The sequence below is a fragment of the Gopherus evgoodei genome, unplaced genomic scaffold (assembly GCF_007399415.2).
Source record: "Gopherus evgoodei ecotype Sinaloan lineage unplaced genomic scaffold, rGopEvg1_v1.p scaffold_76_arrow_ctg1, whole genome shotgun sequence".
NCBI lineage: Eukaryota > Metazoa > Chordata > Testudines > Testudinidae > Gopherus > Gopherus evgoodei.
Window position 1 is genome coordinate 54,979 of NW_022060097.1, and position 24,013 is coordinate 78,991.

At 64.8% G+C, this 24,013-nt stretch overlaps 2 protein-coding genes across 18 annotated transcripts; one reads left to right on the top strand and one right to left on the bottom strand.

Annotated features, from left to right (window-relative positions):
* Window positions 1-536: 536 nt before the first annotated feature.
* On the bottom strand, window positions 537-23,027 carry LIPE (lipase E, hormone sensitive type). Of its 3 annotated transcripts, none has more exons than XM_030547876.1 (10): window positions 22,908-23,027; window positions 9,502-10,024; window positions 9,046-9,136; window positions 8,433-8,578; window positions 7,842-8,027; window positions 6,518-6,812; window positions 5,198-5,425; window positions 3,963-4,127; window positions 2,077-2,438; window positions 537-1,575 (listed from the first exon to the last, which is right to left on the bottom strand). In XM_030547876.1, the coding sequence occupies exons 2-10, from the start codon at window positions 10,012-10,014 to the stop codon at window positions 1,138-1,140; spliced, it is 2,424 nt and encodes an 807-aa protein (XP_030403736.1). In that variant the 5' UTR covers window positions 10,015-10,024; window positions 22,908-23,027; the 3' UTR covers window positions 537-1,137. The 3 variants fall into 3 exon arrangements, with proteins under 3 accessions (XP_030403736.1, XP_030403735.1, XP_030403737.1); XM_030547875.1 differs by lacking the exon at window positions 22,908-23,027 and adding an exon at window positions 19,841-20,688; XM_030547877.1 differs by lacking the exon at window positions 22,908-23,027 and adding an exon at window positions 10,582-10,602.
* On the top strand, window positions 12,060-16,419 carry LOC115643889 (proteoglycan 4-like). Of its 15 annotated transcripts, none has more exons than XM_030547887.1 (4): window positions 12,060-12,969; window positions 13,123-13,224; window positions 13,472-13,572; window positions 13,623-16,419. In XM_030547887.1, exons 1-4 carry the CDS (start codon window positions 12,580-12,582, stop codon window positions 14,215-14,217), a joined length of 1,188 nt encoding a protein of 395 aa, XP_030403747.1. In that variant the 5' UTR covers window positions 12,060-12,579; the 3' UTR covers window positions 14,218-16,419. The 15 variants fall into 15 exon arrangements, with proteins under 15 accessions (XP_030403747.1, XP_030403751.1, XP_030403746.1 ...); XM_030547891.1 differs by having other exon boundaries at window positions 13,870-16,419; XM_030547886.1 differs by having other exon boundaries at window positions 13,123-13,572; window positions 13,870-16,419.
* Window positions 23,028-24,013: the final 986 nt, after the last annotated feature.

Below are 24,013 nucleotides of genomic sequence, written 5' to 3' on the forward strand. Positions count from 1 at the left end.
CCCTGTAGGGGGAGGGGGCGGCTCAGAGGGGTGGGGAATGGGGCCCAGGGCCTGGCCCCTGTAGGGGGAGGGGGTGGGAAATGGGGCCCAGGGCCTGGCCCCTGTAGGGGGAGGGGGCGGCTCAGAGGGGTGGGGAATGGGGCCCAGGGCCTGGCCCCTGTAGGGGGAGGGGGCGGCTCAGAGGGGTGGGGAATGGGGCCCAGGGCCTGGCCCCTGTAGGGGGAGGGGGTGGGAAATGGGGCCCAGGGCCTGGCCCCTGTAGGAGGAGGGGGCAGCTCAGAGGGGCTGCAAATGGGGCCCAAGACCCAGCCCCTGTAGGGGGAGGGGGTGGCTCAGAGGGGCAGGGAATGGGGCCCCAGGGCCCAGCCCCTGTAGGGGAAGGAGGTAGCTCAGAGGGGCCAGGAATGGGGTTTAGGGGCCTGGCCCATGTAGGGGGAAGGGCCAGCTCAGAGGGGCAGGGAATGGGGCCCTGGGGCCTGGCCCCTGTAGGGGCACCAGCCCTGATCTGACCTGGCAGGATGGATGCTACAATTTGCTCAATATCAAACAGCCTTTTATTTACAAAACTGAAGGTTGTGGATGGGGGTCCCTGGAGCGCCCCCAGGAGGGAGCGCACCCCCAACCTTCCATTTGGTTCACAGCACCAGCAGGCAGGGGAGTGAGTAGTCTAGGGGGGCAGATGGGCTGGAGTGGACTCCCCCCACTGCACACAGGGAAAGGAGGGGGGCAAAGAGCTCCCACCCTATCCCCACCCCCAGAGTATGGGGTGGCAGCCCAGCTTGTCTGCTCCACCCCTGGAGTCAGCGTGGAAGATGGGGCCTGGGGCTGCACCCTCCGCTCAGGCCTGGCACCTGGGGCGTCCCTTGGAGCGCAGGGGGGCCCGTCCCGAGCAACGCTGGAGTGTGGGAGCCCAGGAGGGACTGGGGGAGGAGGACGGGAGACACCCCCTCCTCAGGCCACAGGATACAGACAGCAGCAAACACCTGTCCAGCAAAAACCGCTACAGACAAGTCCCTGGGGACTAGGGGGGGCAGCCAGACTCTCAGGGTGGGGCCCTTCCCTTCTCCCCCTACTCGGAAGCCACAGAGAGAAAAGCACCATGGGGCTCCTAGGAAATCCCTGACCACGGCCAGGGGCTCAGGCCCCCACCTCCCTGCCCGCCGGGCCACTCTGGGGCCCCGGCTCCCGCCTGTGGGGGGTTTCCACTGGGGCCCGACCCCCCTGGCCGGGCATGGTCTCCAAGGCAGCTGGGGTGGGACTCTTGAGGCTGGGCGTGGCCAAACCCGTGGCGATCTGGCCCGTGGCAGCCCCTGAGGGCAGCGTCCGCTCCAGCTTGCGGTGCTTGCGGGGCGAGGGCGGGGCGGTGGGTGGCGTGGGCTGCGGGGGCAGCAGGATCTCACGGATGACGCGTGTGCAGAGTGCGGCTGCCTGGCGGGTCTCACGGCACAACTGTGACAGGCTCAGGAAGCCGTGCGGCAAGTCCTGCACAATCCGCAGTGTCACTGGCTGGCCCAGCTCCCGCAGCCGCCGGGCAAACATCACTGAGTCGTCCAGCATGGGGTCCAGGGCGCAGGCCTGCGGGGGTGGGGTGGGAGGGGCAGAGTGAGGCCCAATGTCAATGGGGGCTATCACACTTCCCAGTACCCTCCATGTGGGGCTCTCACTGCTATATGGACCAATGTCCCCCCACGGGGCTCTAACTCCTATATGGACCAGTGCTCCCCCTGTGGGGCTCTCGCTGCTATATGGACCACTGACCCTCATGGGGCTCTCACTGCTATATAAACCAGTGCCCCCCATGGGCGTCTTGCTGCTATATGGACCAGTGCCCCCTACCGTGGGCCTCTCTGCTATATAGACCAGTGCCCCCTCCCTGCAGGGCTCTCACTGCTATATGGACTAGTGCCCCCTCCCTGTGGGGCTCTCACTCCTATATAGACCGGTGCCCTCCCCCATGAGGTTGTCACTGCTATATGGACCAGTAACCCCCTCCGTGGGGTTCTCACTGTTATATAGACCAGTTGACCCTCCAGGCTCCCCTGGACAATCTGGCTGACTGCCCACCCCGGGTCTCACCACGATATGGACCGGCGGCAGCCCTCGCAGCATGCTGTCCGGAGCCAGGAGGGGCGACATGAAGGGGTTCTTCACCACAGGCGATGCCTCCAGGGTGATGCTGGTGGAGGGCTGGTCCGAGCGCAGCGGCTCAAAGCCATCAGGATACTGCAGCACCTCGTCCCCAGGGGCCTCTTCCTCCAGCTGCCCCCCACTCAGGAAGAAACTAGGGGGGCTGCCCTGAGGGGGGGCAGATGCAGGGGCAAGGGGGGCTGACACCCCACACAATAGATCCTGGCAGGTCTGGCTCTTGTGGGAGCCCCTGGATTTGACAGCTGAGTCATCGTCCAGCACTGCCTCCGAGACGCTCGTCCGCAGGGCCTCTGTGAGCCAGGGGAGACATGAGAGCCTGGGAACCCCCCGAATTCATCTAACCTCTCCCCTGCCAGGACCCCCCCAAATTCATCTAACCTCTCCCCTGCCGGGACCCCCCGAATCGTCCTCACCTCTCCCTTGTCGAGACTCCCCAAATCGGCCTCACCTCTCTGCTGCCGGGACCCCCCGCCATCGACCTCACCTCTCCCCTGCCGGGACCCCCTGAATCGGCCTCACCTCTCCCCTGCCGGAACTCCCCCAAATTCATCTAACCTCTCCCCTGCCAGAACTCCCTGAATCGGCCTCACCTCTCCCCTGCTGGGACTCCCCAAATTCATCTAACCTCTCCCCTGCTGGGACCCCCCTGAATTCATCTAACCTCTCCCCTGCCAGGACCCCCCCGAATTGGCCTCATCTCTTCCCTGCCGGGACCCCACTAAATTCATCTAACCTCTCCCCTGCCGGGACTCCCCGAATCGGCCTCACCTCTCCCCTGCTGGGACTCCCCAAATTGCCCTCACCTCCCCTCTGCCGGGACCCCCCTATCGCCCTCACTTCTCCCCCGCTGGGACTCCCTGAATCGGGCTCACCTCTCCCCTGCCGGGACTCCCCAAATTGCCCTCACCTCTCCCCTGCTGGGACCTCCCTCATCGCCCTCACCTCTCCCCTGCTGGGACTCCCCGAATCGGCCTCACTTCTCCCCTGCTGGGCTGCCCTGCCCCACACCTTCGTGCCATGCGGTGCCAGGCTCTTCCAGGCTGCCCCAGTGCCAGGCCGCCGTGCCCCCCTCCCATGCAGCCCTGACCCCCTGCCACAGGCCACCCTGCCCCACACCTTCATGCCATGCAGTGCCCGGCTCTCCCTGGCTGCCCCAGTGCCAGGCTGCCCTGCCCCACACCTTCATGCCATGCGGCACCAGGCTCTCCCAGGCTGCCCCAGTGCCAGGCTGCCGTGCCCTCCTGCCACAGGCCGCCCTGCCCCACACCTTCATGCCATGCAGTGCCAGGCTCTCCCTGGCTGCCCCAGTGCCAGGCTGCCCTGCCCCACACTTTCGTGCCATGCGGTGCCTGGCTCTCCCTGGCTGCCCCAGTGCCAGGCCGCCGTGACCCCCTGCCACGCAGCCCTGGCCCCCTGCCACAGGCCGCCCTGCCCCACACCTTCGTGCCATGTGGTGCCCGGCTCTCCCTGGCTGCCCCAGTGCCAGGCTGCCCTGCCTCACATCTACATGCCATGCGGTGCCCGGCTCTCCCTGGCTGCCCCCGATGCTGAGGGGCAGCGCCATGGACGAGAGCTCCCTGGAACCCCACCCCGACCCCTGGGAGGCCCGTGCGGTTAGGGGCTGGCGAGGCAGTCCTACCAGCGGGCGGGTTAGTGAGGGCGGGGATCCTGGCTCCCAGGAGATGCGCCAGGGGCAGCAGCAGGAGCTGGGTGGTGGGGGGGCGGGGCTGGCACCAGACACGCCCTGTGGAGACAAGGGGCAGGTGAGAGGGGGCGGGCAGGGGGCAGAGGTGGGGGCCCCATCCAGCTGTTACCTGCACCGGCCCCGTTGCTGCGCCCCGGGCCGTCCAGCAGCGCCCCCAGCCAGGCCGAGGCGCTTTGCCGCAGCTCCCGCAACAGCAGCGCCGTGTCCCGCCGCATCATGTTCACTGGGCCCAGCTTCTCCAGCCCGGGGGGCTCGCCCTCCGCCGGCTCCGTGCCTGGGGGGCAGGGACAGAGAGCATTGGGGTCCCCCCTGCACCTCACCAGAACCCCCGCCTGCTCGCCCTCCGCCGGCTCCGTGCCTGGGGGGCAGGGACAGAGAGCATTGGGGTCCCCCCTGCACCTCACCAGAACCCCCGCCTGCTCGCCCTCCGCCGGCTCCGTGCCTGGGGGGCAGGGACAGAGAGCATTGGGGTCCCCCCTGCACCTCACCAGAACCCCCGCCTGCTCGCCCTCTGCCGGCTCCGTGCCTGGGGGGCAGGGACAGAGAGCATTGGGGTCCCCCCTGCACCTCACCAGAACCCCCGCCTGCTCGCCCTCCGCCGGCTCCGTGCCTGGGAGGCAGGGACAGAGAGCATTGGGGTCCCCCCTGCACCCCACCTTTGGGCCTGCCCCCCTCCCTGCTCGCTCTCCGCCGGCTCTGTGCCTGGGGGGCAGGGACAGAAAGCATTGGGGTCCCCCCTGCACCTCACCAGAACCCCCACCTGCTCACCCTCTGCCGGCTCCGTGCCTGGGGGCAGGGACAGAGAGCATTGGGGTCCCCCCTGCACCTCACCAGAACACCCCCACCTGCTCGCCCTCCGCCAGCTCCGTGCCTGGGGGCAGGGACAGAGAGCATTGGGGTCACCCCTGCACCCCACCTTTGGGCCTGCCCCCCTCCCTGCTTGCCCTCGCTGGCTCCGTGCCTGGGGGGGCAGGGACAGAAAGCATCGGGGTCCCTCCTGCACCCCACCTTTGGGCCTGCCCCCCTCCCTGCTCGCTCTCTGCCATCTCCATGACTGGGGGCAGGGACAGAAAGCACTGGGTCCCCCCTGCACCCCACCAGCCATACTCCCTGCTCGCCCTCCGCTGGCTCCGTGTCTGGGGGCAGGGACAGAGAGCACCAGGGTCCCCCCTGCACCCCACCTCCCTGCTCACCCTCCAGTGGCTCTGTGTCGGGGGGCAGGGACAGAGAGCACCGGGGTCCCTGCTCTTTGCCCCCATAGCCACCAGCTCCCTCTTTTGCTCACCTGTCTCCCCATTTTTGCCCCCTGTAACTGCCCACTGTCCCCCCGCACCCCCCCCGTACCGGCGTAGGCGCTGAGGCACTTGCAGAGCACGCTGAGGGGCAGCAGGGGGTCGAGCAGCGTGAGCAGGCGGGAGGGCGAGGCCGCGGCCCGCACCAGGGTGACAGGATAGGCCGCCATGATGCCGTCGGGCAGCTGGATGCCGAAGGCGGCTGCCCGCATGGTCACGGTGAGGCAGAGGTTCCCGCCGGCGCTGTCCCCGGCTAGGCAGACCCGCTGCGCCGTGGAGCCTGTGGGGATACAGGGTGTGAGAGTGGGAGGGAGAAGGGGGGGCAGATAACCTGGCGGGGGTGCCTACCAGGTCCGTTCATGCCCCACACTCTCCAGCCCCTGCCTGTCCCACCCAGCGAACAATGTCAGGGTGCTGCCCGCCACGTGCCCGTCACACCCAGCAAGGGGTGCTGGGGTCCCTCTGTCCAGCCCCACCAGCAGCGGGCCCTGCCCCCCATGTGCCCGTCTCACCCAGCAGGGGGTGCTGGGGTCCCCCCATCCCATCCCGTCACACCCAGCAGGGGGTGATGGGGGCCCCCTGTCCATTCTCTTCAGCAGAGGCACTGGGGTCCACCCAACCCATCCCATCTCACCCAGCAAGGCTCTGGGCTGCCCACAGCCATGGGGAGCCCAGAGCCCTTTAAATCCCAGGGGGTGCTGGGGTCCCCTCGTCCCATCCTGTCCCCCCCGGTAGGGGTGCTGGGGTGCCTGGTCTCAGCCAGCAGAGGGTGCTGAGGTCCCCTGTCCAGTCCCCCCCAGAGGGGGATGCTGGGGTCCCCACGCCCTGTCCCGTCCCCCCCAGCAGGGGTGCGGGGTCCCGGGTCTCACCCAGCGGGGGGTGCTGAGGTCCCCCTGCCCCGTGCCGTCCCCCCCAGCAGGGGTGCGGGGTCTCGAGTCTCACCCAGCAGGGGTGCGGGGTCCCGGGTCTCACCCAGCAGGGGGTGCTGGGGTCCACTCGTCCTGTCCCGTCCCCTCTGGTAGAGGTGCTGGGGTGCCTGGTCTCAGCCAGCAGAGGGTGCTGAGATCCCCTTGTCCCGTCCCCCCCAGAGGGGGGTGCTGGGGTCCCCCCGCCCCGTCCCATCCCCCCTAGCAGGGGTGCGGGGTCCCGGGTCTCACCCAGCGGGGGGTGCTGGGGTCCCCCCGCCCCGTCCCCCCCAGCAGGGGTGCGGGGTCCCAGGTCTCACCCAGCGGGGGGTGCTGGGGTCCCCCCACCCCGCCCCGTCCCCCCCAGCAGGGGTGCGGGGTCCCGGGTCTCACCCAGCGGGGGGTGCTGGGGTCCCCCCACCCCGTCCCATCCCCCCCCAGCAGGGGTGCGGGGTCCCGGGTCTCACCCAACAGGCGGCAGTGACGCAGGGCCCAGCAGTAGGCGTAGAAGCACTCCTCCAAGGCGCGGGGGAACGGGGCCTCGGGAGCCAGGGCGTAGTCGACGGCGAGCACGGGGGCGCCCAGCTCCTGCGCCCAGCCCCGCAGGTACGGCTCGTGGGACTTGGACGTCTGCGCCACGAACCCGCCGCCATGGAAGTGAACCAGCAGGAGGGGCGAGGGGGGCGCAGGCGCCGCCTTGCGCCACAGCTCCAGCCCCAGCGGGCCCTCAGCCTGGGCCAACGCGGAGAGCGCCTCGCTGTCCTGGGGAGAACGGGGGGGACAGTGTGAGGGACCCCCTGCCTGTACCCCCGCCCCTGCACACCCTGCCCGGGACCCCCCCGGACTGTCCCTGCCCCACACATCCTGCCCGGGATCCCTCCGACTGTCCTCCACAACACACACCCTGCCAGGGATGCCCGACTGTCCCCCCCCATCCCCGCACACCCTGCCTGGGACCCCCCTGACTGTCCCTGCCCCACACATCCTGCCCGGGATCCCTCCGACTGTCCTGCCCCACACATCCTGCCTGGGATCCCTCCGACTGTCCTCCCCAACACACACCCTGCCAGGGACGCCCGACTGTCCCCCCCACCCCCGCACCCCCTGCCCGGGACCCCCTCAACTGTTCCCCCTGCACAGCCCCCTGACTGTCCTCACCAACACACACCCTGCCAGGGACCCCAGACTGTCCCCCCCACCCCTGCTCACGCCTGCCCGGGACCCCCTGCCCGTACCCCCCATGCACCCTGTGTGGGACCCCCTATCGCACTCTGTACCCTGCCCTGCCTGGGATCCCCTGCCTGCCCACCCACACGCCATCTGGGACCCCCTATTGCACTCTGTACCCTGCCCTGCCAGGGATCCCCTACCCGTCACCCCCCACACCCCATCTGGGATCCCCTATCGCACTCTGTAACCTTCCCTGCCTGGGTCCCCCCACCTCACTCAGCATCCTACCCTGCCTGGGATCCCCTGCCTGCCCCATGGGATCCCCCATTGCACTCTGTACCCTGCCTTGCCAGGGACCCCCTGCCGTCCCCCCATGTGCGCCCCGCCCAGCACACCCCCGCCCAGATCCCAGTGATTCCCTGTCCATCTCCCCCATGCACACCCTGCCTGGAACCCACCACCCCACCCGGTCTCCGTAGCCCCCCCCAGAACTCCCTCAGGATCCAACTCCCCAGCCCTGCTGGGACCCCACCTGGTTCTGCTCACTCCCCTCCCCCATCCCAGAGCTCCCAGCCCCACGCTCACCTGCCCCCAGCAGACCCCTGCCCACCAGCCCCTCACCTGCCCCTCACGCAGCTCGTGGGAGATGAGGCGCATGTGGACAGGCCCTGGGCCAGTGTGCGCCACCGGGGGGCTGATAGTGATGCTCAGCGAGGGGTCGGCAGCCAGCGGCAGCTCGAAGGGCTCAGGGGGCACCGTCAGCGCCCGGCTCACCCGCACCGGCGTGGACGCCAGGCTGGCCACAGACTGCGGGGGAGAGGGAGGGTGAGCGGGGCCCCCAGGCAGGTCCGACCCTGCACTCCCACCCCAATCCGTGCCCCACAGCACCTTGCACCGCTCCACCCCCCCAACCCACAGCGCCCTGTGCCGCTCCAACCTGCCCTGCCCCAAAGCGCACTGCACCGGGCCCTGCTCCCACCCCACCCCACCCCACAACGCCCTGTACCAGGTACTGCTCCCACCCCCACAGCACCTTGCACCGCTCCAATCCCACCTGCCCCACAGCACCCTGCGCCGGGCACTGCTCCACCCCCACAACCCCACAGCACCCTGCGCCTGGCCCTGCTCCCACCCCTACCCCAACCCCACAGCACCCTGTGCCGGGCACCGCTCCTACCCTGCGCCCTGTGCCAGGGACAGGCCCGCACTCACAGCCAGCAGCTCGGTCTCCGTCAGGTTCCAGAAGCTCTTCCAGAAATGCACGTCGAGGTTCTGCGTGATCCTCTCGAACTCGGCTCCCCGCAGCTCTGGGTCGATGGCGAACTTCCCCGAAGTGAACAGCGAGCTGGCCGCCATGCCTGGAGGAACGGGAGATCGGAGATGTGGTGCTGTCCCCTGGCCCTGTCCCCCCGGTCCTGTGGGGCTCCCAGGGCCCCAGCCTGCACCCCCGGCAGTGCTCCCTCATACTGCCTTCCCACAGCCCTGCCTGCCCTCCTGCCCTCCCCAGCAGTGCTCCCTCACCCCCACAAGCTTCCTCCACAGCGAGGCTCCATGGGCAGCCAGGAACGGGGCCCAGCCCCCAATGGGCACGGAAGCGGGCAAAGCAGTGCATTGTGGGTAGCAGCCAGGTCAGATGGGTCCCCTAGGCAGCAGGCTGGGCTGAGTGGGCCCAGAAGGGAATTGTGGGTTCAGTCAGCCCGTGGCTGCAGTGCATCATGGGACCAGCACCCCCCAGAGGCTGCAGTGCGTTGTGGGAGAAGACCCCTCGGGCTGCAGTGCATCATGAGAGCAGAAGCCCCCCACCCCCAGTGGCCGCCCCACTCACTGAGGCCGGAGTCGTGGCGTCTGTAGTTCTCGCCGAAAGAGACCAGGCTGATGGCGATGGTCTGGAGGAAGGGCCGGATGGAGGGGGCGAACTGCAGGGCAAAGGGCAAAGGTCACCACTCTGCACCCCGAGACCGGGTCGGAGGCTCTGAGGGACACCCCTGCCCGGGTGCTGCGCAGGAAGCATGATGGTGGCTCACCCTCCCTTTGGGTGTTCAGTGAGGGGGCAGAGGGACGGGTGTGACCAAGGGCGCGAGGGGGGCGAGCAATTGGGGGGCCATGGAGGGGGGTCCTTCTGGCCTGGGTGCGAGGGGCACAGCTGGGGGGGTGGCCACAGCAGAATCCCTGAGCACGTCTGGCTGCCAGGGACTCGGATGCGCTTCCTTCTGCCCCTGGGTCGCCCCTCCCTGACTCGCCAATCCCCCTAAATCCCCTCCCCCCGTGGCCCGGCCCCCACCTGGAAGCCCAGGCAGCGCCCGTAGAAGCAGCCCTTGTGCAGGGTGCCGTACTCCTGCAGCACCCGCTCGGTCAGGCCGCGCTCCTCGTGGTGGAAGAGGCAGCCGGGGCGGTTGTGGGTCAGCAGGCGCTGCGCCAGGTACAGCAGCGCCCGCAGCTGGCTCAGGGCGGCGCAATAGGCCTCCAGCTCGGCTGCGTTGTGGCCCGTGCGGAAGAAGACGCTGCGGCGGTTGGCGGCCACGTAGCGGCTCTTGTGCAGGACGTGGGCCAGGCAGCAGCGCGCCGTCTGCGCCAGGCTGCGGTACCCGTTGGCCGGTGTGGCCTCGTCCAGGTCGAAGACGTGGTAGACGCTGGCGAAGTGGCGCAGGATCGGCTCCAGGCAGCGGGCGTGCTCCCCGATAGCCGTGAAGGCCGCCACGAACCGGCGCCCCGTCTCTGAGGCGCTCTGCCTGAAGAAGGCCACGTTGTCCTCGGCCACCGCGTGCAGGGCGTGGAACAGGGGCCGGGAGTCCATGGCGCGGGGCCTGCGGGGAGACAGGGGAGGTTAGCTGGGGGGGGGACCAGGCAGGGAGGGGGAGGTTGGCTGGGTGGGGAGGGGGGGGCTTGCAATGGGAGAGACATGGGGGTATGGTGAGTAAGTAACCCCCACTCACCCCTTCCAGTGCCTACCTGGGCTCCCCCATACCTAATAGCCCCAGCCAGCCCCCAGTATTCAGCCCCAGTTTGGGCCCCCCCCATAATCACCCCCCACATCACCCAAGCTATTTACCCCCCACACCCTAGCCAGGATCCCTTGTACTTACTCCAAGAACCCCGTCAAATCTGCCTCCACAGTCACCCCCAGCACCGCAGCTGGGACCCGCTTGGCACTCATCCCTCAGCATCCCCCCACAGCAACCGCGCCCTGTGCTCATCCCCCCCAAGCTGGGACCCCAGCCCCCTCCCACACAAACCCCCACTCACCCCCAACCCCCAGTGCTCAACCCCGCAGCTGGGTCCCCAGACCCCTCCCCCCAAACTCTCACTCACCCTCAATCCCCTGTGCTCATCCCCCCAGCAGGGATCCCAGCCCCGTACTCACCCCCAGCCAGACCCCCCACCACCACAGTCACCCTCAGCCGCTGCCTGCTCCCCTGGCTGAGCCCTGGCAGACCCAGTTCCCTGAGGCTCTTTATAGCCCAGCTGGGAGCCAGGGAATCGGCTCCACCCCTGGGAAGGGGTTGAGCCCATGGAAGGGAGGGGGCAAGAGGCACTGACAGGGAGTGGGGGCTGGTGGTGAGAGCAGGGGGAGCTGAGATCCAGGACTCCTGGGTTCTCTCCTGGCTCTAGGAGGCGAGTGGGGCCTGGTGGTTAGAGTGGGGGGCTGGGAGCCAGGACTCCTGGGTTCTCTCCCCAGCTCTGGGAGGGGAGGGGGGGCTGGTGGTTAGAGCAGGGGGGGCTGAGAGCCAGGACTCCTGGGTTCTCTCCCTGGCTCTGGGAGGGGCCTGGGATCCAGGACTCCTGGGTTCTCTCCCCGGCTCTGGGAGGGGAGTGGGGGGACTGGTGGTGAGAGCAGGAGGGGCTGAGAGCCAGGACTCCTGGGTTCTCTCCCTGGCTCTGGGAGGGGAGTGGGGCCTGGTGGTTAGAGCAGGGAAGCTGCCCGCACCCGCTCCCCACCCAGGGCAGGCTCACAGCCAGGCTCCCATCTCACCCCACACCCCGGGGCTCTTTCACCCAGACCCGGCATCCCCATGGTTGGGAGCCTCCGTTCACACTGCTCCCCACAACCCCCCCTCCAGCAGGGGCTGCAGCTGCTGTTAAGCAGGGCCTCACCCAGGGTCCCTGGGGCCCGGCTCCGAGCAAACAGCCTGGGGCATTGACCTCCAGACAGCGCCCCACAGCCGGGCCAGGCAGCCCAGGGTCAGCCCCCCATGGCTCAGCCTCCCGGGCATGTCCTGCCCGGACACGGGGTGTGTTATCCTGAAAGGGAGGGGGTCCCCTCTCCAGCTGCCCTGATGCCAGCGCTGATGGGGTTAAGGAGATGGGGGGCTGGCCCTGCTTGGCAGCTGCGAAAGCTCTGGGGACTGGGCAGGAATGTGCACAAACAGCTGAACTGGGGCAGGGGGGACTGGGGCAGGGGGTGCTGGGAGGGCACGAGGTCTGGAAGGGCTGGGGGTGCAGGGGCTGGGGCAGAGGACACTGGGGGGTTGGACAGCGGGGTACTAAGGGGCAGGGGATCCAGAGGGGCTGGGGTCTCTCTCTCTAGTGTCTATCCCCCCAGGAGGGGGGTATCGGAGGGGGAGGAGTTCCTATTTTAGGTGGTTCCAGTAATTGGTGCCTGCCTACCAGCAGCCATAAGCTGTCCCCCCCTGCCCCCCCAACACACACTACCTTGGCCAGCCCCACAGTCTGCCCCTCCCCTCCAACAGAGCTGAGACACTAGCTGGCCTCCCATCTCCCCAGGCGGCTCCCTCCCTCCATCCCCCCAGGTGCTGCCCCCCCAGGGGATGGCTCCCTTCCCCCCTCCCCCCAGGTGCTGCCCCCCCAGGGGATGGCTCCCTTGCCCCCTCCCCCCAGGCGCTGCCCCCCAGTGTGCTGTTGACGGCTGCTGGGCCCCCCAAGGCTGTCAGCGGGGGGGCACCGTCACTGGCTGCTGGCCTTGTGACTCCCAGGGACAGAGGCCCGCGCAGGGAGACGGGAGCCGTGGGTGCCAGGGCGGCTGGGCGCACACAGAGCTCATTGTACCACCTGCCTGCCCGAGGGGGCCCCCACAGCACAGCTCCGTGGGGGAGGGGACCTTGGGTGAGTCCTGCCCGGGGGCGAGAGCCTTGTCCTGCCCCACACTGCCCCAGGATCCCAGACTTGGGGGGCAGGTGCGCTTGTGCCCAGCGTGTCTGCAGCCATAGAGCAAAGATCATGGGGCAACAAAGGGACCTTGCGCCCCAAGGGAGGCAGGAAGGGGTCACCCCCCGGTGCACCAACCAGAGAGAGGAGCTAGAAACCGCTCCCCCCACCATAATAAAGAAAGGCCCATGCTCCACACCTCCCCCCAAGCTTACCCAGTGTGGCGTGTCCCACTCCCCCCAAGACAGCACCCAGCATGCCATGTCCCTTGCCCCCTCTATCCCCCCACATTCCCCAACATGATACACTCCCTTCCCCAGCACCACAACACTTCGAGGGTCAGAGACACCCAGCAGAGCCAGCTGTCCCCAACCCACAGCCCCACAACACCTCGAGGGACATGAGACACCCAGCTGTACTGCCCCATACAGCCCCACAACACTTCGAGGGACACGAGACACCCAGCTGTACCAACCCACACATCCCCACAACACCTCGAGGTCAGAGACACGTGGCTGTACCAACCCACACAGCCCCACAACACCTCGAGGGACATGAGACACCCAGCTGTACTGCCCCATACAGCCCCACAACACCTCGAGGGACACGAGACACTCAGCTGTACCAACCCACACAGCATCTCAAGGTCAGAGACACGTGGCTGTACCAACCCACACAGCCCCACAACACCTCGAGGGACATGAGACACCCGGCTGTACTGCCCCACGCAGCATCTTGAGGTCAGAGACACCCATTAGACATGGCTGTAGCACCCCACACAGCCCCGCAACACCTCGAGGTCAGAGACACGTGGCTGTACCAACCCACACAGCCCCACAACACCTCGAGGGACACGAGACACCCGGCTGTACCAACCCACACAGCCCCACAACACCTCGAGGTCAGAGACACGTGGCTGTACCAACGCACACAGCCCCACAACACCTCGAGGGACATGAGACACCCGGCTGTACCAACCCACACAGCCCCACAACACCTCGAGAGTCAGAGACACCCGGCTGTACCAACCCACACAGCCCCACAACACCTCGAGGTCAGAGACACGTGGCTGTACCAACCCACACAGCCCCACAACACCTCGAGGGACATGAGACACCCAGCTGTACCAACCCACACAGCATCTCAAGGTCAGAGACACGTGGCTGTACCAACCCACACAGCCCCACAACACCTCGAGAGTCAGAGACACCCGGCTGTACCAACCCACACAGCCCCACAACACCTCGAGGTCAGAGACACGTGGCTGTACCAACCCACACAGCCCCACACCTCCTCGAGGGACACGAGACACCCAGCTGTACCAACCCACAGCCCCACAACACCTCGAGAGTCAGAGACACCTGGCTGTACCAACCCACACAGCCCCACAACACCTCGAGGGACACGAGACACCCAGCTGTACCAACCCACAGCCCCACAACACCTCGAGGGACACGAGACACCCGGCTGTACTGCCCCATACAGCCCCACAACACTTCGAGGGACACGAGACACTCAGCTGTACCAACCCACACAGCATCTCAAGGTCAGAGACACGTGGCTGTACCAACCCACAGCCCCACAACACCTCGAGGGACACGAGACACCCGGCTGTACCAACCCACACAGCCCCACAACACCTCGAGAGTCAGAGACACCCGGCTGTACCAACCCACAGCCCCACAACACCTCGAGGTCAGAGACACGTGGCTGTACCAACCCACAGCCCCACACCTCCTCGAGGGACACGAGACACCCAGCTGTACCAACCCACACAGCATCTCAAGGTCAGAGACACGTGGCTGTACCAACCCACACAGCCCCACAACACCTCGAGAGTCAGAGACACCCGGCTGTACCAACCCACAGCCCCACAACACCTCGAGGGACATGAGACACCCAGCTGTACTGCCCCATACAGCCCCACAACACTTCGAGGGACACGAGACACTCAGCTGTACCAACCCACACAGCATCTCAAGGTCAGAGACACGTGGCTGTACCAACCCACATAGCACCACAACACCTTGAGGGTCAGAGACACCCGTCATACGTGGCTGTAGCACCCCACACAGCACCACAACATCTCACAGGGTCAGAGACACCCAGCAGAGCCAGCTGTACCCACCCACACAGCCCCAGAACACCTCAAGGGACACAAAACACCCGGTTGTACTGCCCCACAACACCTCAAAGTCAGAAACACCCGGCTGTATCGCCCCACAACACCTCAAGGGACACAAGATACCTGGCTGTACCGCCCCACACAGCTCCACAACACCTCGAGGTCAGAGACACTTCTTAGACGTGGCTGTACCACCCCACGCAGGACCAGAAGGAAGAATTTTAGGCCCAGATAAAGGAAACCCAACAGAGGTGTCGATGAAGATTTAAGAATGGCCATGGGAACGTCAGGCTCTCCGAACGCTCTGCCACGGGCCCCTTCGGCCCGAGGCTGTTGTGTTGCCGGAGCGGCTGGAACCAGAGGAACATGGCAGATAGCTCAGGCCAGGCCAACTGAGGGGACAGAAGCGCGATCAGGCAGGAATATATCGGAAGCGTCATGCATGGCGCACGGGGCTTGTTTTACACTAGAGAATGCTCAGGAGAGCTAAGTAGCCACCAGCCAAGACGCCGCCATCGCTTAGACAAGCCACTCCAGTTACCATGCGGCCAGTGCCCGCACAGAGGCTTCTGCGCACAGCTCTCCTACCCACCTTCTCGCAGGGGTGCAGGGCGTCATCTGGCAGCCGGACAGGCGCAGCGTGCCACTCCCGTGCGATCTCATTCACTTCTCTCTGGCCGGTGCCAGAGTAAGAGAACGAGTGCAACGACTCTACGTCAGTGTGACGAGCTGCCCAAAGGAGGACAGAGCCCTGTGAGAGCGGGATGGGACTGACGGAGAGAGGGCACACCCGGCTGGAAGCCCAGGCAGAGACGCCTGTGGAAGTCGGTTGCTGACTGACGATAAGTCACCAGCAGGAGGCCGCGTGGCCGAGTGAGTCTTACACCAGCGGGGATGGCACAAGACCACTCGTGCAGTGAGTGTTGCAACACCTTCAGCTGGCACCTTGCCGGAGAGGGTCCCAGGCCATCAGCTGCCAGGAGACAGGGTGTCTGTGCAGACAGCACCGCACTGGTCCTCTCAGGCTCTGCACCCATCACACTCCTTTATCGCACCACCTAGAAAGAACTGCATAGGGGACACTGAGGCACGCACACAGTATTCAGTGAAAACATTAAGACCGTTCCCACTTCGTCACACCATAAAGCTGACTGGTCCCATTTCACGGCCACAGGAGAAACTTATTTCTTCAACACCTAGGAAGGTTTTCCAACCTGTGCTGCGGAAATCAGCGGAAAGGAGGAAGGCGAGAGGCAGAAATGGACCCCAGGCTAGAATCATACAGGGATGGAAGATTTTAGAAGGGAAGGAATCCGGTTCAACTGGAGGCTGAACGGACCCTTGCAGGCGAAGAGGCCAGATGGAAATGGAAGGAAGTCTCAAAAGAAGTCGCCCTGAAAACAGCTGAATGTAGACAAAGGCATTGAGAAGAGACTTGCGGATGGCTGGATCCTCACGGGAGAAAGGATTTGTAGATGACGCTGCAGGGAATTGAGACGAAACAGACCAACACTAGCAATTTAAGGGCTTGGCTACACTTGCGAGTTACAGAGCAATAAAGGAGCCCGGGTGCACTAGCTCACTCCCCATCCACATTGGCAAGGCACGTAGAGTGCTCTGACTCCACGGCTACAGCACTGCTGGTACTGCTCCTTGGTGAGAGGAATAACATTTGCTGCACCCTTGGCTACAACGCCCAGGTGTCAGTGTGAAGGAGGTGTTGCGTTACTGTGCTCTGATCAGCCTCCGGACAGGTCCCCATAAGCCCCTTAACTCAAGTGGCCACTCTTGTCACTGTTTTGTTCCTGTAGGAATGCGGAAATGCCCTTTCAAAGCCAGCATGCAAGCCATTAGCGTGGAATGCTGTGGGGGGGGGGAGTGGGAGGCCTGCGGCTGTCTGAACTCACAAGACAGCATGCTGACATGCTCTCAGCCCCCCCAAATCTCACTCTCTCTCCTCCCTTCACACTCCACCCCGCCCCCCATATGAAAAGCACGTTGCAGTCACTTGCATGCTAGGATAGCTCCCCATAATGCACCGCTCCTAATGCCACTGCAAGTGCTGCAAATGTGGCCACGCCAGCGCGCAAGCAGCTGTCGGTGTGGACAGACTGCAGCACTTTCCCTACTGCGCTCTCCAAAGGCGGGTTTAACTCACAACGCCCTACATCTGCAAGTGTCGCCATGCCCTTAGGAACACCACTATCCAGACAAATGGAGATACAGATGCAAAAGGTGACAGAGTCTGTGAATATTGTACCAAGACTAGCAGGCTCCCAAAGACAAAGATGGAGCCGCTGCAAATTATACAAGATGGACTACCCAGGAGGAAAGACAAAGAGAATTTAAAAACGTGCACTCGCATTTCACCACGTACCCTGGCTTTAGTGAGATCTCTCTCATACACGAGCTAGAAAATGCAATAGAGAAGCTCAAACCAAGAGTCCTGTGGGCTGGACCTCCCCTATGGTTATGTGGACAAGCACTCTGGGAAGAAGGCTAAAGCCAGGTTGTTGGAGTTCATCAACAAATCATGGATAAAAGGACGGTTCCTAATCAGTGGAACTCAGCAGTTATTATTCTTAAGTCTGGCATGGACCCATCTTCTCCAAGCTGCTACCAGCCTCTATCCTCAGCCAGTCACCGCAACAGATAACGGGACACACGGTCCAATCACAGCTTCTGTGGGGGCTTCCAACAGGATGGAAGATGAAACTCATCCCAATGGCAGACGGGCCTCGCACTCAGTTACAGGCTCCCTGGGAGCCTTCTCTTAGCCTCCCATCCCAGCCACCACAATGACCAAGAGGAGTCTGTTTGGATCTCAGCGCGGCGTGTGATAGAGTCTCAGTGAAACCCAGCAAGAGGGGAAGCCATGGCACAACGTACCTTGGGATAGGAGATTTCCTGCTGCCCAGGACAATAACGGGAAGACTAAATGGTACTTTTTGGAAGGCAAGGCCTCAGCACAGGAGTTCCTTCGGGCTCAGTGTTAAGGCCTCTTTTCCTGCTGGACTCCTCTGGACTGTCCGGCCACGTGACATCACCTGTATGCCTGTGTGCAGGCAAGATCATCCTGTGTGTCAAGGTCAGAAATAGATGTAGTGGAGAATGAACTGAATGAGGACTTGGAACTGTAACGAAATGAGCCAACGAACAAACTTCAGATGAATCCAGCAAAACTGTAAGAGGTTCAATGACAGTCTGAAACTGACACTGGATGGAGAACGTGTTACGTTTGAGGGCGAGCCAGTATACTCTGGAACAACCTTGGACATGGAACGAAGGTTTGGGCCACAAGTCAAAAAGACTAAACCTGCTACAGTGTATTGCCGACACCAACTGGGGCTCCTGTGTTTGGATCCTGCTCACATACTGCTGGATAGTTCGCCCAATACGTGAATCTGCCCTCTGGTCTGGTCACAGCAGCGCTGCCAAGATGGAAGTTATGCAGTCGTCCACAATTCATACAACAGCTGCAGCTGTAAGTTCCTCTCCAACCGCAGTGTGTGACCAAGAGTCTGATGTTCACCCTCTTGAGAATCGTAGAAAAGAACAGCTAATTCGGTATGGAAATCATCTCATTCCCACCTGAACATCATTACTGCTCACGTCTATGCAGGAATTGGAAACCCAAGTGCAGGCTGAAACCATCATCCCATTTTAAAGGTGTGCCAAGGCGACCAAGAAAACAGGAGCATTTGGGGATGTTAGGAGGGGAGCGGGCACGAAGAATCTGGTTTGCACAATAATTTTTCCACATAGACTCATAGACTCCAGGGTCAGAAGGGACCAATGTGATCATCTAGTCCGACCCCCTGCACAAAGCAGGCCACAGAACCCTACCCATCCACTTCTATAACAAACCCTAACCTATGTCTGAGTTATCGAAGTCTTCAAATTGTGGTTTGAAGACCTCAAGCTGCAGAGAATCCACCAGCAAGTGACCCACGCCCCATGCTGCAGAGGAAGGCGAAAAACCTCCAGGGCCTCTGCCAATCTGCCCCGGGGAGAAAATTCCTTCCCGACCCCAAATATGGCGATCAGCTAAACCCTGAGCATGTGGGCAAGACTCACAGCCAGCACTCAGGAAAGAATTCTCTGCAGTAACTCAGATCCCATCCCATCCAACATCCCATCACAGAACACTGGGCATACTTATCTGCTGATATCAAAGATCAATTGCCAAAATTAAGCTATCCCATCATACCATCCCTTCCATAAACTTATCAAGCTTAGTCTTAAAGCCAGATATGTCTTTTGCCCCCACTACTCCCCTTGGAAGGCTGTTCCAGAACTTCACTCCTCTAATGGTTAGAAACCTTCATCTAATTTCAAGTCTAAACTTCCTAGTATCCAGTTTATACCCATTTGTTCTTGTGTCTACATTGGTACTAAGCTTAAATAATTCCTCTCCCTCCCTAATATTAATCCCTCTGATATATTTATAAAGAGCAAGCATATCCCCCCTCAGCCTTCTTTTGGTTAGGCTGAACAAGCCAAGCTCTTTGAGTCTCCTTTCATAAGAGAGGTTTTCTATTCCTTGGATCATCCTAGCAGCCCGTCTCTGAACCTGTTCCAGTTTGAAGTCATCCTTCTTAAACACGGGAGACCAGAACTGCGCACAGTATTCCAGGTGAGGTCTCACCAGCGTCTTATATAACGCTGCTAACACCTCCTTATCTTTGCTGGAAATACCTCGCCTGATGCATCCTAAAACCGCATTAGCTTTTTTAACAGCCATATCCCATTGGCGGCTCATAGTCATCCTGTGATCAACCAATACCCCAAGGTCCTTCTCCTCCTCTGTTGCTTCCAACTGATGTGTCCCCAATGCATATCTACAATTCTTATTATTAATCCCTAAGTGCATGACCTTGCACTTTTCACTATTAAATTTCATCCTATTACTATTACTCCAGTTTACAAGGTCATCCAGATCTGCCTGTAGGATATCCCGGTCCTTCTCTGTGTTAGCAATACCCTCCAGCTTTGTTTCATCTGCAAACTTTATTAGCACATTCCCACTTTTTGTGCCAAGGTTAGTAATAAAAAGATTAAATAAGATTGGTCCCAAAACCGATCCTTGAGGAACTCCACTAGTAACCTCCTTCCAGCCTGATAGTTCACCCTTCAGTACGACCTGTTGTAGTCTCCCCTTTAACCAGTTCCTTATCCATCCTTTAATTTTCATATTGATCCCCATCTTTTCCAGTTTGACTAATAATTCCGCATGTGGAACCGTGTCAAATGCCTCACTGAAATAGAGGTAAATTAGGTCTACTGCATTTTCCTTTGTCTAAATAGTCTGTCACCTTCTCGAAGAAGGAGATCAGGTTGGTTTGGCACGATCTACCTTTAGTAAAACCATGTTGTAATTTGTCCCAATTACCACATGAACTGATTTATTTCAGTAAACGTCTCTCTCTTCTGGAACTGAGCTCGAAGGAACACGTGGACTTGGCCCCACTAAGGAAAATTGCAGAAAAGAGCACCCAAGAGTATCAGTCACAAGGTGAGCAGAGACACGCGCCCACTGCTGGTTTGTCCGACAAATCCTTCCAGCATGGTGGTCGCAGTGTCCTCGTCCCATGGCTTGTCCTCGTCCCATGGCTAACAGAGAGGGCACAAGAAAGAGCCTTCGATCAAGGCACATCAGCTCCAAGTCTATGGCTGAGGTGAATTCTCCCTGCACTGCAGGCTCCGAGCAGATGAGAGGCTGGTGTTTTGCTGTTGACCTGCACGCGGCCACTTCGGTTCCCTTCACAAAACCAGAACCGAACTGTCGGGCGGTTCAGAGGTTGGAAGTGGAGGCAGGAGACTGACTTTTCACTGGACCCCTCACACACTGGTGTACCTGGGGGTGTGGGAGCGGCTGACCTGGCCAAAATGGGAAGGCTGGAAACCGAGGTAGGAAAGACACCGGTTGCGGATAGCGACGCCCTAGCAAGGGAAATAGTCACTAAACCAACTGCTGAAAGAACCGATCCCGTGAGTGACGTGGAAGCGCCTCGGGCAGGAACGTTCCCTGTGATGAGTGTGGCCAGGACACGGGCGAGACGGGACAGGAGCTTCCACTCTGCGAGACGTGTCGTGAGCGGCGTTAGCCCCTGAGGAACGGGACGCGCCGACCTCTGGCTCCAGCCCTTCGCCAGGGGCCTGCGCGGGGCCAGCTCCACCCCGTGCCCCAGCCTGGCACGAGCCTTGGGGGACAGGAGCCCGGCCGGTGACAGGCCCAGGCAGGGGTCCCCGCCAGTACCCCAAGCGGGCCCAGCTCCGCCCCGTGCCCCGGCCTGGCCGAGCCTTGGGGGACAGGAGCCCCCGGCCTGGCCGAGCTTTGGGGGACAGGAGCCCCCGGCCTGGCACGAGCCTTGGGGGACAGGAGCCCGGCCGGTGATAGGCCTGGGCAGGGGTCCCCGCCAGTACCCCGAGTGGGCCCAGTTCCACCCCGAGCCCCCGGCCTGGCACGAGCCCTGGGGGGGACAGGAGCCCCCGGCCTGGCACGAGCCCTGGTGGGGGGACAGGAGCCCCCGGCCTGGCACGAGCCCTGGGGGGGGGACAGGAGCCCCCGGCCTGGCACGAGCCCTGGGGGGGGGACAGGAGCCCCCGGCCTGGCACGAGCCCTGGGGGGGGGACAGGAGCCCCCGGCCTGGCACGAGCCCTGGGGGGGGGGACAGGAGCCCCCGGCCTGGCACGAGCCCTGGGGGGGGGGACAGGAGCCCCCGGCCTGGCACGAGCCCTGGGGGGGGGGACAGGAGCCCCCGGCCTGGCACGAGCCCTGGGGGGGGGACAGGAGCCCCCGGCCTGGCACGAGCCCTGGGGGGGGGGACAGGAGCCCCCGGCCTGGCACGAGCCCTGGGGGGGACAGGAGCCCCCGGCCTGGCCCGAGCCCTGGGGGGGACAGGAGCCCCCGGCCTGGCACGAGCCCTGGGGGGGACAGGAGCCCCCGGCCTGGCCCGAGTCCTGGGGGGGACAGGAGCCCCCGGCCTGGCCCGAGTCCTGGGGGGGGGACAGGAGCCCCCGGCCTGGCACGAGCCCTGGAAGGGGGGGACAGGAGCCCCCGGCCTGGCCGAGCCCTGGGGGGGGGGACAGGAGCCCCCGGCCCGGCCCGAGCCTTGGGGGGGGGGACAGGAGCCCCCGGCCCGGCCCGAGCCTTGGGGGGGGGACAGGAGCCCCCGGCCCGGCCCGAGCCTTGGGGGGGGGGACAGGAGCCCCCGGCCTGGCACGAGCCCTGGGGGGGACAGGAGCCCCCGGCCTGGCACGAGCCCTGGGGGGGGGACAGGAGCCCCCGGCCTGGCCCGAGCCCTGGGGGGGGGGACAGGAGCCCCCGGCCCGGCCCGAGCCCTGGGGGGGGGGGACAGGAGCCCCCGGCCTGGCCGAGCCCTGGGGGGGGGGGGGACAGGAGCCCCCGGCCTGGCCGAGCCCTGGGGGGGGGGGGACAGGAGCCCCCGGCCTGGCCGAGCCCTGGGGGGGGGGGACAGGAGCCCCCGGCCTGGCCGAGCCCTGGGGGGGGGGGACAGGAGCCCCCGGCCTGGCACGAGCCCTGGGGGGGGGGGACAGGAGCCCCCGGCCTGGCACGAGCCCTGGGGGGGGGGACAGGAGCCCCCGGCCTGGCACGAGCCCTGGGGGGGGGGACAGGAGCCCCCGGCCTGGCACGAGCCCTGGGGGGGGGGACAGGAGCCCCCGGCCTGGCACGAGCCCTGGGGGGGGGGACAGGAGCCCCCGGCCTGGCCGAGCCCTGGGGGGGGGGGACAGGAGCCCCCGGCCTGGCCGAGCCCTGGGGGGGGGGGACAGGAGCCCCAGGCCTGGCACGAGCCCTGGGGGGGGACAGGAGCCCCCGGCCTGGCCGAGCCCTGGGGGGGGACAGGAGCCCCCGGCCCGGGCCGAGCCCTGGGGGGGGGGACAGGAGCCCCCGGCCCGGCACGAGCCCTGGGGGGGGGGGGGACAGGAGCCCCCGGCCCGGCACGAGCCCTGGGGGGGACAGGAGCCCCCGGCCCGGCACGAGCCCTGGGGGGGACAGGAGCCCCCGGCCCGGCACGAGCCCTGGGGGGGACAGGAGCCCCCGGCCTGGCCCGAGCCCTGGGGGGGGACAGGAGCCCCCGGCCTGGCCCGAGCCCTGGGGGGGGACAGGAGCCCCCGGCCCGGGCCGAGCCCTGGGGGGGGGGGGACAGGAGCCCCCGGCCTGGCCCGAGCCCTGGGGGGGGGGACAGGAGCCCCCGGCCTGGCCGAGCCCTGGGGGGGGGGGACAGGAGCCCCCGGCCCGGCACGAGCCCTGGGGGGGGGGACAGGAGCCCCCGGCCCGGCACGAGCCCGTCCCGGCCGGCGGGGGGAGCGGGCGGGGCCGGACGCCTGGGTCCATCCAGCCCTGCCCCCCCGTGCCTCAGTTTACCCGGCGGGCGCTGCGCCCCGCGCCCCTCCCCCATCCCCCCGGGGTGCCGCGCCCCCCCCCCCGCTCCCACCTGCGGCTCCGGCTCCGCCCCTCAGACCGGCTCCCGCTTCCGGCTCCCCCCGGCCCCGGGTCGGGGACGTCACGCGCGCCGGCCAATCAGCAGCGGCGCCGGTGGCGCCACGTCTGTTACCGGGGTAACCGCGTCAAACCCTCCCCCGCGCAGCGCCGCCTGCGGGCCGCGACCTCTGACCCCTGCGGGTCACTGCCCTGGCCCCGCCCTCGCGCGGTGACCTCTGACCCCACAGGAGCCGTGACCCCAACACCCCCCAGAGCTCCGACCTTTGACCCTGAGTCACCTGGCCCCGACCTCTGACCTTTAACCCCATTGTCAGTGTCACCTCCCCTAGGGCCCCTCCCCCAGACCCTGTCCCCTCTCCCCCCAGCGCCCCCCCGTGGGGACACCCCAGGCCTCTCCCTCCTCGCGCCCTCGGCTGACCCCGGCTGCCATCACTAGGCTCCAGGGTTAACGCCCCCCCCATGCTGGTGCCCCAGGAGCGGGGGTGGGGTTGGTGCAGAGCCCTGGGGGCAGGTGTCAGGGGGCGATTTTGACCCCGGCTGGGGGGTCAGAGGTCAGGGGTGAAGGAGCCACACCCGGACACCACACGGGAGCATCCCCTCGAGCTGGGTTTTTATTGACGGGCAGAAGGCAACGCCCCCCACTGGCTGCACTCAGAGCCCCCGGGACGGCAGCTAGAGGGGCAGCAGCAGCCCCTTGGTCAGGCCCTGCCGCCGGCATCGCCTCGGGGTCTTGCGGCACCGCTGCCGTCTACGCCTGTGGTGTTCGCTCCGCCTGCCCCGGCTCTGGGGGTGATGCCCTGCGGGAGAGACGGGGGGTGGCAGTTACCAGGGGTGTCTCCTGCCCTTCCCCCAGCTAGACCCCAGACCCCCTCTCAATGCCAGACCCCAATCCCTGCACCCCACCCCAATCTCAAACCTGTTCTCTGCCCCCCGTTATCAGACCTCAGTCCATCCTCTCTTCCCCTCAATGCCAGACCTCAATCTCTGCATCCCACCCCAATCTCAAACCCCAATCTCTGCACTGTTACCAGACCCACTCCCTGCACCCCACCCCATCCTACACTCCATTCTCTGCACCCCGTTACCAGACCCCAATTC

What these genes read in the sequence shown, in the direction of transcription:
- LOC115643889 (XM_030547878.1), top strand. Translation starts at nt 12,580, where the DNA reads ATGCCATGTCCCTTGCCCCCTCTATCCCCCCACATTCCCCAACATGAT. An exon ending in CAGCCCCACAACACCTCGAG is followed by an intron (nt 12,926 to 12,969) that starts GGACACGAGACA and finishes CAGCATCTCAAG; the next exon opens with GTCAGAGACACGTGGCTGTA.
- LIPE (XM_030547875.1), bottom strand. An exon ending in ACGCCACGACTCCGGCCTCA is followed by an intron (nt 8,579 to 9,045) that starts GTGAGTGGGGCG and finishes CCGTTCCTCCAG; the next exon opens with GCATGGCGGCCAGCTCGCTG. An exon ending in CAGCAACGGGGCCGGTGCAG is followed by an intron (nt 2,439 to 3,962) that starts GTAACAGCTGGA and finishes CCTGGCTCACAG; the next exon opens with AGGCCCTGCGGACGAGCGTC.